The sequence below is a fragment of the Panthera leo genome, chromosome A1, assembly GCF_018350215.1.
Source record: "Panthera leo isolate Ple1 chromosome A1, P.leo_Ple1_pat1.1, whole genome shotgun sequence".
Taxonomy (NCBI): domain Eukaryota; kingdom Metazoa; phylum Chordata; class Mammalia; order Carnivora; family Felidae; genus Panthera; species Panthera leo.
This window is the reverse complement of record NC_056679.1, coordinates 210,141,569-210,156,893: the sequence shown is the minus strand read 5'-3', so window position 1 is coordinate 210,156,893 and position 15,325 is coordinate 210,141,569. Positions and strand designations below refer to the sequence as shown.

The following is a 15,325-nucleotide window of genomic DNA, read 5'->3' as shown; positions in this document are numbered from 1 at the left end:
AGATGATGTCTGCAGTTCTTACCACCCAGTCCTACCTTGGTTACACACTCATAGTGTTGTGCATTTCATTGAGAATAACGCATCTCTTTTAACAATTCTCCCATTTAATGGATTCTTGCCACGTAGCTACTATACATAGGATCATGCAAAACGCACATGAAAATATCAACTTCTTAAAAGGCTTATGCCAGGGTGCCTGGCTGGCTCATTTGGAAGAGCATGCTCTTCTTGACCTCAGGGTGCTGAGTTCAAGCCCCATGCTGTATGTAGACATAGTAAAATTAAACTAAAATAAAGAGCTTAGCCTACCAAGGCCAGGACTAAAGAGGACACTCAGTGTACCATTTAAGGAGGCCCTCAATCTCAGGGTTGTGCAAGTCCTAACACTATCGTTGCATGGTGCTAAAAATGAGTACTCCCTTAAAAAGCATGTCCTAGGCGCCTTACTTGCCTCACCCTACTTCCTTCCCAGGATTCCACTGGCAGGGCAGTCACCAACTCTGTGCTGAAGACCTCTGCATGAAGCCCACATGGAGAGCTACAGTTTCACTTACTTGTGGTACTGGTGTTACAGGTCTGGCCATTAAACCTCCAACATACACAGTGTTGGGAAGCAGGGGCCTAGCAAATTCAAGGGCAAAGTCAGAGTTAACAAACCACAGCTCTGCTTTCTTCAGAAGATGAGACAAAACTGGCCTAGAGCCTTCCGGGAAATGTTCCTTGATGGTATTGTCATATGCAGACTGGATTTGCCTTTGCTTCATGGTGAAATCAAAGAACATCAGAAAATTCTTCACTCGGCCCCAGAAGTCCATGTGGTCCGTTAGCAAAGAATCCAATACTGGCACATAAGACAGAGGGTTTGGTAGTCCAAAATCTATAGCACCAAACGAGGAAGAGAGAATGGACACAAATGGTTTTCCAAGCTTTTCAGCAACCAGGAAAGGACAGTAGTCAAAATTTTCAACTATCACTAGGTCAAAGTTCTCATTCTTTAAGGAATCCATGATATCACTTCTCCTTAGAAAATGGCTGCACTGAAGCCCTACTTGTTCCATAAATTTTAAGAATTTTCCAAATGTGTATCTATAAGAAAGAGAAAAACGGTAAACATTCATTGAATGTGTTAATTCCACAATACATAAAAGAACCTTGGGCTACAAAGAAAATATCCCAGATAAGCAAGACCACACATAGCAGCAGCCCACCTATTCCACCACTGCCCATTAGTACCATCATCTCAGGCACTCTGAGCAGATGTTCTGCTCTTGAGAGGGTTCCCTTCCTCCCCTCCTCTTCTCTCCCTCATCTAAATCTCAAGCACTCTCTGTTCCAGTTTATTTAAAAAACACATAGAGATGCCTGGGTGGGTCAGTAGTTGAGCCTCAGACTCTGGCTCAATTCATGATCTCAGGGTGCTTGATTTTCAGCCCCACATCAGGCTTGCTGCTGTCATTGCAGAGCTTGCTTCAGATCCTCTGTCCCCCTCTCACTCTGCCTTTCCCCCACTCATGTTCTCTTTCAATATCTTGAAATCCATTTGGCACAACTGAATTGTGTTATCTGAAAACTAATTGCCATTGGTGGACCTTCTGGTCTAGGAACTTTCTCTGACCATGCAAATTTCACATATCTCTTTCTATTTGATAAACTCTGTAATATTCTCATAAACTTTCTTTTACCTGATGATTACTCAAACAGTGGAAGTCACTTGATGACACAGTTCCATAAATATTGACCATATAGGCTATTTTTAAAAATCATTGTATAATCTGAATGTGAGAGATCACCTCACACAAGGGATCATTTTATCATATAGAACCCAAAACACAGCAAAAATGGGAATTCCACATTTCTATGCCTAAAATTTAAGCAATGCAAGAAAAGAAAAGGAAAGCCTGATTAATAATAAACATATTATTGGCTTGTCTACTTCAGTGTAGGTTGAGGTGTCCAGAGAAGATAATGACAACGAGTACAAACATGTAATTAATACTTTTCCCATGGGAATATTCCAGGAGCTAATCTCCTTAAAATGCTTTCCGATAACTGCCTATATAGAATATGATTGTTTACTTCCTGCTTGAATAATCTACAGGGAAATAGATAATGATGTCCATCTGTACTTTAAGGTATCAGAGTTAACAGGTGCAAGAGCTCAAGACATCCTGCTGGCTACATGCAGGACCAAGAGAATCAACACCCTGGCATCCCTTTAAGCGTACTGTACCAGTGCATCCCACATGGAGAAGGTCCAGAGGTAGGGAACTTTTTAGCAATATACAGAACTCTTCCTGACATTTAGAATTAACTTCAAGTTACACAATGGAAGTGACTGGCTAAAATCCTCCTCTGCTATGCATTTTTTGAAGATTTCACATAGCAAAGGAATGATAACCAGATATTGTAGATACTTACAATAGTGCTGTAAAAATTTCCATATATAGCTCATTAAGCATGCTTAAAATTAAGCTAATAAATAGAAAAAAATGTTTAAGAATCCATGGTTACCCATGCCTGTTTACAAAAATATTAAATGAATGGAAAAGAGACAAAGCCTATACTTAATATAACTAACAGCACAAGATAATATAGATTAAGTGTCAAATGAATAGATTAGATCAGTTCTAGACAGGAAGGACTGTGGTCTCCCAATTGAGGGAGGAAAAAAAACTTTATGAGAAAAGTCAAATGTAAGCAAGACCTACACTAGTAAGTAGAATTTTCAGATAGAAAGAAGGCAAGGCCACTATAATTAGTTAGGAATGGATGTTTGTCTTTCTACATTAATGTCTAAGATTAAGCAGTTATGTGCTTCTTTCCATTCAGATGAAACAAAGGACTCATGTCTTATTTTGCACGAGGTTCATTGCATTTTTAAAAGGACCTTACATGGCCCAAAATAAAAATAAATAAATAAATAAATAAATAAATAAATAAATAAATAAATAAATGGACTTTACATAGTCAGATGTTCAACTACTACAAAACCAGTGTTCATAATTCTTCCCTCCAATACTAGAATATGTGTGAAGAAAAGGAGGAAAAGTAAGTGGCTCTCATTTCCCTAACAACAGTGAGAGGCTGAGGTACCTGTGCTTTTGTGGTGGGGAGGTTATAAACAACGATTGTAAGAGAGGTGTTGAAAGGAAGTCCCAGAAAGATCAACCTCTACTTGCTACAGAAATCCATTCATGGAAGAGGCACAGTACAGAGCAAAGAAGAATCTCGAGTGACTGCACTGGATGAATTGGTGTAAATACTTGTTTCCCTAACCATCCACTCATCGTCTATTCCTTCATCCATCCACCCATCCGTCCATCCCTGTCTTACATATACAGGCCAAGCATCCAGGCATCCATCCATTCATTTGTATTGCTAAAATAGTGACTCTTTGGTTCAAAGACATAACAATTACCTGCCACCCAAAGCTTCTTCGATAAAAAAATCAAAATTATTCTTCAATCCTTTGTTATAGTCTTCAGGTGGAAGCCAAGGGATAACTTGGTATGATATCTCCTTCTCTTTAAAATCTAGAAAACACCCATGGGTTAAAAATGTGAAATATGCCACAAACCATGGATTAACATTAGCATGATAATATCATCATGTGTTTGCTTAAATAATTCTATATTTATAGAATGTTTGCCTTTTGATATATTTTTGTATGGTTTGGTTGCATTCTCATTCATTTAATCTTATAAAATGATTAACATCTATGGAGAATCTTACACTGATTGAGGAGTGCTTTTCAATTTAAAGTTATAGAAGCTTCCATTTAAAGCCTCCATAAGGCATACCTATTTGTCCTATTTTACAGGTCAGAAAACAAAGTGAATTGAAGTTAAGACAATTTGTCAAGGTTGCACACATAGGAAGTACAGTCTTTGTATTTCAGTACAGGTCTGTTTGATTCCAGAGCCTCTGCTCCTTCTGTTTTAGAAAAACTCATTTTCATTATTTAGAGTGATAAATCCAAATAGTTTTTTGATTCAGTAAAAAGTACTAAAAAGCTTCTATAAAATACTAGACCGCTGTACCTCTACTTACCAACATGGTTTCTCCCATATACCCATGTGTAATAAAAAGTCTGAGTCCACTTTTGATGTTTGACTGCTGACAGTTTTCAAGCCCTATCTCCCATGCCCTCTTTTATGCTTCTTCACCTGGGCAAACTAGTAAGAGAGTCAGCATGTTCCCTCTCTTGACCCTAGTGGGAGTTTCAAACCATGCAAGGAAGGCCAATGAGGGGGAACCCTCAACACATCCCAACTCTCTACTCACAATAAAAACTCAAACTAGTCATCCCTTCCAGCCTCTAGAAAGCCATATTTCAGATTTGCTTAGGAGCCTGCCCTACTCTTCCAAAAAAACATGCCTTACTATTTGAGAAATAAAAATTTCATACTCTCTTATGTATGTGAGCTTTCATCAGTCATAACATTCAAACAAACTGTGTGTAAACCAGGGATACATTAGTGCATAGTCCTACACACTAAAACTAACAAGCCCAATCTTAGTGAAATTACTGCTATCCAAGTATGTACTGGCAAATAAGTAACACTTTGGTTTGCGAGCATAATTTGTTCTGGAAACATGTTTGTAATCCAAAGCACTTGTATATCAAAGCAAATGTCAAGAACCATTGTCTCAGTTGTGATCACGTGATGTTCTGCATCACATAATACTCATATTGCAAGACACTGCTCATTTATCAAGTCAAATTTTATTAGAAATGTTTGCTTTTCTTGTGGCATGCTTACAGAACAATTACTTGCAATACAAGGTTTCACTGTATTTTGCAATCATACTTTTGGCTAATATGTTCTGTTCAGTATCTATGTCAACAGGTTCTCAATGTCAGTTTGCCTTCACCTTGGAAGGGACACAGTAGACCTTTAACTAGTTGTCCATAGGGTATTTCAATGGTCCTACCATTGGCCACAATCTTTTTTTAAATTTATTTTTTAATTTAATTTTTTAACGTATTTATTTTTGAGACACACAGACAGAGAAGGAGTGTGGAAGGAGCAGCGAGAGAGGGAGACCCAGAATCTGAAGCAGGCTCTAGGCTCTGAACTGTCAGCATAGAGCCAGACGTTGGGCTTGAACTCAGGAACTGAGAAATCATGACTTCAGCCAAAGTCAGCGCTTAACCGACAGAGCCACCCAGGCGCCCCTGGCCACAATCTTTATTGGCAAGATCTTAACCACATCCAACTTTCCCCAGGAGCACAGGTAGGACATTATATTGACAATATCCTGCCCTGAATAGATTCATTTGACATACTCATCAGGATTGAGAAACATTCTCAAAGGAATTCACATAAAGGGATGAGCCATTACCTCATATAAGTCTCAAGGCCTAGGATCTCAGTTAAATTCCTGGGAATTATTTGATAAGCTAAGGCCTCCTGATCGATGACACTATGAAACAAAAAGCGATGACTCACAACAGCACAATATCTCAACAAGTCCAACATCTCTTAAGCCTTTGTGCAATCTGGAGACAATAGATTTCTGATTTATACATTTTCCTTAAATCTATTTATGCTTGTTTTTGAAAATCAGCCCATTTTGAGTAAGGCCAATATCATAAAGATCTAGAATCTGTCCAAATTGCAATACAACAGGCACTGCCATTAGTGACCCCCATATTTGCCTTCATTATAAAGGCTTTGGCAACCTCTTCCCATTCTTCCTGGAGTTGGCTAGACCACTTGGATAGCAGTATTAATCTCTACTTGCTGCTGTAATAAATTACTATAAACCTAGTTGCTTAAAACAAAACAAATGTATTATCTTATAGTTCTGGAGATCAGAAGTACAAAACGGGTCTCCCTAGGACAAAAGTATGGTGTGGGAAGGCCAGGAATTCCTTTGGGAGGCTCGAAAGGACAATCCATTTTCTGGTCTTTTCCATCTTTTAGTGGTTGTCTTCATTCCTTGATTCATGGCCTCCTTTCAGCTGGCAATGACATCATCCATTACCTGCCTTTCCCTTCTATCATCACATTTCCTACTCTTACTCTCTTATCATCTCCTCTTTTTTTAGAAGGACTCCTATAATAATATAGAGCCCAAATGGATAATCCAAGATAATCTCCCCATCTCAAAATCCTTATATCAATCACATCTGCAAAGTCTCCTTGCCATGTAAGGTAGCATATTCACTGGTTCAAAAGAGTAGAGCATATCTTTGGGTGGGGGCATCATCTTCTACCACCATGTTCTGCTCTCTGGACATCAAACCCCCATGTAAATATCACATAAAAATTACATTCACCACACCCAACAGTCCAACAAGTCTCAATCCTTCACATCATCAATTCATAGTTCAAAATCTCATCTAAATATCATTAGCTCAAATGTCTCAACTTATATTATCCAAATAATTCAGTCAAGTGTGGGTGGGACAGTCTGGATATGATCCATCCAAAAGCAAAGTTTCTCTATCTGTGGACCTATGAAATTAGGAAACAAGTTTATCTGCTCCCAAGGAATATTAAGATGCCAGTTGTAGACATTATCATTCAAAATAGAAGAAAATGACAGGAAAATATGAATCTCTGGACCTAAGAAATGTTGATATCTAACTGGGAAGACAATGTTAAGTTTTAAAACTGTAAATAATCTGCTGTGAATTAGAATTCAGCCCTGTAAACTAGAAGTTCTACCCTCTGGGTTCACTGCCTCAAACTCAAGAGTTTTCATTTGTTCGTCATGAAAGGTAGCACAAGTTTTCAGCTGAATAGTTTATGGGCATGTTTCTTAATTTGGAGAAATTCAGTGGGCTTCTTTCAAGTCACTCTTTCTCTGTCCTTTTCAATCCAAACTGTCAGTGTTTATCCCGGTATAAAATTCTCAAGTACCTTCTGGATCTTCTGGTTATGTCATGGAATTCACTCCTCTGAACAGGAGGTCCTCCACAGATCTTTAAAAATAATTCCATCTCCACTATTGGTGTCAGTCAATGTGGCTGAAGAGACCCACTGAATCACACACCTAATATTTAAAGAGCTTTGTTAGACTAAATATTATGACCTATTTAGAGAAAATAGGAAGAGATTATCCGGCCACACTTTCTCTTTCCTCACATTCAATCCCCTAATTTTAGAATCTTTTGCAATCTGGATAGGGTGAGAGTTTCCAAAATCATGAAGTCCTCATTCCTTTATGCTTAATAGTTCTTCCTTCAATTTATCTCTTTCCTTTCACATTTTATTATAAGAAGCAAGACATCCTTAACATTTATATTTTTACCAGAAGTGTGTTTATGGTGATTTACATGTTGTCTAAGACAATGTAGATTTTCTCTACCATGCTCCTCTCTTCCTTCTTCACCCTCATTAGCAGAGTTTTTACCTTTGTTAATAAGATACAATTGACATATAACATTACATTATATTCAGGTGCAAGACTTAATGATTTGTTGTTTGTATAGATTGCCAAAGGGTTCTAACATCCACATTTCTACCAATAGTATGTTCAAGACATACTTGCTGCTGTATGTTCTACCAATAGTATGTTCTACCAATAGTATGTTCAAGACAATCTGGACTTATTCTATCATACTTCTTAATATTTTTCCAGCCTGTATTGGTAACCCAATTATAATGCCAGATATTGGTTGGAGCAGCAGCACATGCGAATATTGAAGATCTTTGCTTTTTAGTGCTTGTAATTTCATTTCTTTATTAAAGTAGTAAATAAACTAACAAGATGGGGAAATATGTCCAAAGAAGGAGTTAATAAACGGTTCAAATGTTACAATACAGGAGGAGTGAAGATGGCATAGACATAAGGAGATCCTGGGCTCTCCTTGTCCTTCAAACACAGCTGTATTGAGGTCAGACCCTAGGGGAGGCAAGACTCCCTTACAACAAATTCCTCCTTCCCATTCCCCTCCCAACCCCCGCATGAGGCACAAGCTTATTTACTGGGGCAAACTGACTCTGAACCAACACAATGGGCCTCTCCACCAGAAGACCAGCAAAGGCAGCACCTCACATGCACCAAGTGTACTGAAAATCAAGTGCTTCAAAATGACACCTGCAGTTCTGGTGATACTAGGACCAGGCTTAATTTTTTTTTTCTTTTTTCACTTTTTTTTTTCTTCCTTCTTTGTTTTGGAGTCAGGCTTGCAGTTTCTTCTTAGTTTGTTAGTTTTCTTTTTTTTTCATTTCCTTTTTTCTCTCTGTTTTTTGTTGTTTTGTTGTTGTTTGTTGTTTGTTTGTTTTTCTTTTTGGATCAGACTTTTTTTTTCCTTTCTTTCTTTTTCTTTAGAATCAGGCTTATAGTTTTTTGATCATTTGGTTTTTTTCACTCCTTTTCCTTTTCTCTTTTTTTGGAATCAGGCTTTTTTCCTTCTATTTTTCCAGGTTCATATTAACAAACTAATCAAAGCACACCAAGTAAAAGGTCCAAACAGTCACCACTGCAAGCAAGGAGGACCTCTGCGGAGGACCGGCCAGTGGGAAGGAGCAGCCAAATTTCAATAGCAGAGTGCACAGTGTACACCAGAGATACTTCCTGAAGTGCCAGACACTGGACAGTGTATAACCCCCTTTTTTGAAGTTTTTTTTTTTTAACATTTATCCATCTTTGAGAGACAGAGAGAGACAGAGCATGAGCGGGGAAGAGGCAGAGAGGGAGACACACAGAATCCGAAGCAGGCTCCAGGCTCCAAGCTGTCAGCACAGAGCATGACTCAGGGCTCGAACTCACGAATGGTAAGATCATGACCTGAGCCAAAGTCGGACGCTCAACCGACTAAGCCACCCAGGTGCCCCTATGACCCCTTTTGAATAGAGCATTATTCTCAGGTGCAGTAAACATAACAAGCTTTGAAAACATGCAGAACACAGAAACTTAGCCAAAATGACAACACAGAGGAATCCTCCCCAAAAGAAAGGTCAAGAAGAAATCACAGCCTGGGACTTGCTCAAAACAGATATAAGCAATATATCTGATCAAGAATTGAGAACAGCAGTCATAAGATTACAAGTTGGGCTTGAAGAAAGCATAGAAGACACTAGAATAACCCTTGCTTCAGAGATAAAAGACTTAAAAACTAGCCAGGCTGAAATTTAAAAATACTATAAGTGAGATGCAAAATCTAGTGGATGCAGTCACGATGAGGATTGAAGACATGGAGGAAAGAATAGGTGACAGAATATAAAACTATGGAACATAATGAAGCTGAAACAAAGAGGGAAGGAAAACCATTAGATCGCAAAGGGAGACTTAGGAATCTTAGTGATTCTGTATAATGAAATAATATCCATACCACAGTACTCCCAGAAGAGAAGGAAAGAGGGCGAGAAGGTTTATTTGAACAAATTTTAGCTGAGAACTTCCCTAATCTGGGGAAGGAAACAGGTATTCAAGTCCAAGAGGCACACAGACTCCCCGCAAAATAAACAAAAACAGGTCAACACCATGACATATCCTAGTGAAACTTGCAAAATACAAAGATAAAGAGAGAATTCTGAAAGCAACTAGGGACAAAAGGTCCTTAACCAAAAAGGATAGACACATAAGGTTAGCAGCAGACCTGTCCACTGAAAGGGAGGCCAGAAGGGAGGGGCAGGAAATATTCACTGTGCTGAATGGGAAAAATGTGCAGCCAAAAAATTCATTATCCATAACAGTTGTCATTAAGAAAAGAAGGAGAAATAAAGAATTTCCCAGGCGAACAAAAACTAAAGGAGTTCATGACCAACTAACCCAGGCCTGCAAGAAACTTTAAGGGGGACTCTTTTGAGTGGAGAAAAAAAAAAGGCCAAAGCAATAAAGACTACAAAGGACCAGATAACATTGCCAGAAACACCAACTCTACCGGTAAATAATGGCACTAAATTCATATCTTTCAATAATTACTTTGAGTGTAAAAGGACTAAGTACTCCAATAAAATGACATAAGGTATCAGAATGGATAAAAAAATAAGATCCATCTATCTGCGCCTAAGACAGAATCATTTTAGAGCTAAAGACACCTGCAGATGAAAATGAAGGGGTAGAGGACAATCTATTATGATAACGGATGTCAAAAGAAAGCCAGAGTAGCCATACTTGTGTCAGACAAATTTTATTTTAAAACAAAGACTGTAACAAAAGATGATGTAGGATATTGTATCATAATTAAGGGGTCTAGCCATTCAAGAAGATCTAATAATTGTAAATATTTATACCACCAACTGGAAGCACCCAAATATATAAATCAATACATTAATAACAAACATAAAGAAACTTATTGATAATAATACAGTAATAATAGGGCACTTTAACACCACACTTACAACAATGAACAGACCTTCAAATCAGAAAATCAATGAGGAAACAATGACTTTGAATGAAACACTGGACTGGAAGTACTTATATCTGGACAATTCTTAGATATATTAACAGATACAGTCAGAACATTTCATCCTAAACCAGCACAATACACATTCTTCTCGAGTACACGTGGAATAGTCTCCAAAATAGATCATATACTAGGTCACAAATCAGCCCTCAATAGGTACAAAAAATCAAGAGCATACCATGCATATTTTCAGATCATAATGCTATGAAACTTAAAGTCAACCACAAGAAACAATTTGGAAAGCCCCCAAATACATGGAAGGTAAAGAACATCCTACTAAAACTGAATGGGTTAACCAGGAAATTAAAGAAGAAATTATTTTTTTCTTTTTTTAATGTTTATTTATTGTTCAGAGAGACAGAATATGGGGAGGGTGGGGCAGACACAGAGAGGCAGACACAAAATTCAAATCAGGTTCCAGGCTCTGAGTTGTCAGCACAGAGCCTGATGCAGGGCTCGAACCCATGAACTGCAAGATCATGACCTGAGCTGAAGTCAGACACTTAACCAACTGAGCCACCCAGGTGTTCCAAAGAAGAAATTAAAAAATACATGGAAGCAAATTAAAATGAACACACGACAGTTCGAACCCTTTGGGATGCAGCAAAGGCAGTCCTAAGAGGAAAGTATATTGTAATTCAGGCCTCTCTCAAGAAGCAAGAAAGGTCCCAAATACACAACCTAACCTTACACCTAAAGGAGCTAGACAAGGAACAGCAAATAAAGCCTAAAGCCAGCAGAAGAAGGGACGTAATAAAAATTAGAACAGAACTAAATGATATAGAGACAAACAAAAACAAACAAACAAAAAAACCACAGTAGAATGGATTATAGAAACTAAGAGCTCATTCTTTGAAAGAATAAACAAAATTGATAAACCCGTAGCCTGACCTATCAAAAAGAAAAGAGAAATGATCCAAGTAGATAAAATTCATGAATGAAAGAGGAGAGATCACAACCAACACAACAATAATAAAACAATTATAAGAGAATACTATAAAAATTATATGCCAACAAATTGGGCAATCTGGAAGAAATGGACAATTCCTAGAAATGCACAAACTACAGAAATTGAAACAGAAAGAAATAGAAAATTTTAATAGGCCCATAACAAGCAAAGGAATTGAATTAGTAATCAAAAATCTTCCAACAAACAAGAGTCCTGGGCCACATGGCTTCCCAGGGGGATTCTACCAGACATTTAAGGAAGAGCCAATGTCTATTCCCCTTACATTGTTCCAAAAATTATAATGGAAGGAAAGGTTTCAAACTCATTCTATGAAGTCAGCATTACCTTGATCCCAAAACCAAAGACTCTACTAAGAAGGAGAATTATAGGCCAAAATCCCTGATGAAACTGGATTCAAAAATTCTCAACAAGATACTTGCAAATCAAATTCAACAGTGCATTAAAAGAGTTATTCACCATGATTAACTGGGATTTATTCTTGGACTGCAGACGTGGTGCAATATACACAATATGATCCTCTCAATAGATGCAGAAAAAGCATTTGACAAAATACAACATTCATTCTTGATAAAAAACCCTCAACAAAGTAGGGATAGATGGAACATACCTCAACATACAGGCCATATATGAAAGATCCACAGCTAATATCATCCTCATTGGGGAGAAAATGAAAGCCTTTCCCTTATAGTCAGGAACAAGGCAAGGATGCCCCCTTTCACCATTACTATTTAACATAGTACTAGAAGTCTTAGCCTCAGCAGTCAGACAACAAAAAGAAATAAAGGGCATACAAATAGAGCAAGGAAGAAGTCAAACTTTCACTATTTGCAGATGACATGATACGCTATGTAGAAAACCTGAAAGACTCTACCAAAAAATTGCTAAAACTAATGCATGAATTCAGCAAAGTTGCAGGATATTAAATCAACCTGCAGAAATCTGTTGCATTTGGGGGCGCCTGGGTGGCGCAGTCGGTTAAGCGTCCGACTTCAGCCAGGTCACGATCTCGCGGTCGGTGAGTTCGAGCCCCGCGTCAGGCTCTGGGCTGACAGCTCGGAGCCTGGAGCCTCTTTCCGATTCTGTGTCTCCTTCTCTCTCTGCCCCTCCCCCGTTCATGCTCTGTCTCTCTCTGTCCCAAAAATAAATAAAAAAACGTTGAAAAAAAAAATTAAAAAAAAAAAAAAAAGAAATCTGTTGCATTTGTATACACCAATAATGAAGCAGCAGAAAGAGAAATCAGGGAATCAAACCCATTAAAAATTGCACCAAAAACAATAAGATACCTGGGAATAAATCTAACTAAAGAGGTAAAAGATCTGTACTCTAAAAACTATAAAGACTTATAAAAGATATTGCAAAGGACACAACAAAATGTAAAAGCATTCCATCCTCATGGATTGGAAGCAAAAATATTGCTAAAATGTCTACGCTACCCAAAGCAATCTACACATTGATTGCAATCCCTATCAAACTACCACCAGCATTCTTCACAGAGCTAGATCAAACAATCCTAAACTTTGTATGGAACTATACAAGACCCCAAATAGGCAAAGCAATCCTGAAAAGGAAAAAACAAAACTGGAGACATCATGATTCTGCATTTCAAGCTATATTACAAAGCGGTAGTCATCAAGACGGTATGGTACTGGCACAAAAACAGACACAATTGTACAACTATGTAGTCAACTCATCTTTGACAAAACAAGAAAGAATATCCAATGGAAAAAAAAGTCTCTTCAACAAATGATTTATGGTTAGGTAAGGGAAATGAATGCAAAAATGAACTATTGGGACTTCATGATAAAAGTTTCTGCCCAGCAAAGGAAACAATCAACAAAACTAAAAGGCAGCCTACAGAATGGGAGAAGATATTTGCAAACAACATATATGATAAGGGGTTAGAATATAAAATCTTTAAGGAACATACCAAACTCAAAACCCCAAACCCAAACAACCCAGTTAATAAATGGGCAGAAGACATAAATAGACACTTTTCCAAAGAAGACATCCAGATAGCTAACAGACACATGAAAAGATGCTCAACATCATTCATCATCAGGGAAAGAAATACGCATCAAAACCACAATGAGATACCACCTCACAACTGTCAGAAGACCTAAAACTAACAACACAGGAAACAACAGCTGTTGGGGAGGATGCAGAGAAAAGGGAACTCTCTTGCACGGCCGGTAGGAATGCAAACTGGTGCAGCCACTCTGAAGAACAGCATGGAGGTTCCTCAAAGAATGAAAAACAGAACTACCCTATGATCCAGCAATTGCACTGTTAGACATTTACCTAAAGGATATAAAAATACTGATTCAAAGGCATACATGCACCCTGATGTTGATAGCAGCATTATCAACAATAGCCAAACTATGGAGAGAGCCCAAATGTGTGTGTGTGTGTGTGTGTGTGTGTGTGTGTGTGTGTGTGTGTAAGAATATTATTCAGCCATCAAAAAGAATGAAATCATACCATTTGCAACATCATGGATGCAGCTAGAATGTATTATGGTAAGCAAAATAAGTCAATCAGAGAAAGACAAATACCATACGATTTCACTCATATGTGGAATTTAAGTACGAATACAGATTAACATACGGGAGGTGGGGGGAAGAGAAGAAAGGGAAACAAACCACAGGAGAGACTTTTAACGACAGAGAATCAACTAGGGTTGATGGAGGGAGGTGGGTGGGAGATGGGTGATGGGTATACTAAAGAGGGAATTTGTGATGAGCACTGGGTGTTGTATATAAGTGATAAATCACTGAATTCTACTTCTGAAACCAATATTTCACTGTATATTAACTGACTAAACTTTAAATTAAAAAAAGAAAAAAAGAAAATAAATTCCTAAAGCAAAGGCAGTTATTGTGACCTGAAGGTCACAAAACAAGAAGCATTCCACACAGCCCTCCACCAATACATCACATGCACAAATAACACTGGGTGTGTTATTTCCTAAGGTCGGGAAGACAGACAAGTCTACACACAGGCCAAAAAGCACCTCTGGATGATTCAATTTGAAAAAATTCTAAGAACTTTTCCTCCAAAAGTTTATCCCCACATTTGCTTTCCAAACACTCTGTTAAACATTTACTTTGGATCAAAGATCAGGCTTCAGTTTAAATGATGGTGTAAATGTGAAAATATCTATCCCAGTGCTAGTCACATAGCATTTCCTAAGTAAATGTTTACTTTCAAAAGAAGCCCTCCAAATAAACCCCCCCTCAAAAAAACACAAATGTTACATTACACTGAAACGGGAAGCAGGTCAGAAATAACACCCAATCATGTGTTTTCCCTATTTGCAGATGTTTAGTAGAGCTCTATTCCTGAAGTAAAGAATGAATATGCTGTTTCAAAGCCTCAGAAATGCTCGTGATTGGGGCATATTGAAAGAAACTCTACTCTAGACTCTTTCTTTTTTTTTTTTATTTAAAAAAATTTTTTTAATGTTTACTTATTTTTAACAGAGAGAGATACAGAGTATGAGTTGGGGAGGGGCAGAGAGAGAGGGAGACACAGAATCCGAAGCAGTCTCCAGGCTTTGAGCTGTCAGCACAGAGCCTGACTCGGGGCTCGAACTCACAGACGGCGAGATCATGACTTGAGCCGAAGTTGGGCACTCAACCAAATGAGCCATCCAGGCTCCCCTAGACGCTTGCTAATTAAGTTTTATTTTATTTGAGAGAGAGAGAGAGAACCAGTGGGGGACGGGCAGAACCATAGGGAGACACAACCCGAAGCAGGGTCTGTGCTAACAGCAGCAAGCCCAATGCAGGACTCAAACTCACAAACCAGAAGATCATGACATGAGCCAAAATCAGATGCATAACCGACTGAGCCATCCAGGTGCCCCTGCTGAAATTATTTATTAATCAATCTGAAATTCTAATTTAACATAACTTCATTTAAATTTTAATTAAATTTAATTGCAATTTTCAAAATCAAGATTAACTACACTGACAAATTATCATCAACAA

General features: G+C 38.1%; 1 protein-coding gene across 1 annotated transcript in view; it reads right to left on the bottom strand.

Moving 5' to 3' along the window:
• LOC122201966 (UDP-glucuronosyltransferase 3A1-like) overlaps positions 1-15,325 on the bottom strand; it is a 30,054-nt gene that overhangs the window by 7,371 nt on the left and 7,358 nt on the right. Inside the window, exons 3-4 of the mRNA XM_042908046.1 lie at positions 3,419-3,533; positions 555-1,086 (exon numbers count right to left, since the gene is read on the bottom strand). Of these exons, the coding sequence (XP_042763980.1) occupies positions 555-1,086; positions 3,419-3,533 (647 nt within the window). The remainder of the gene's footprint in view (positions 1-554; positions 1,087-3,418; positions 3,534-15,325) is intronic.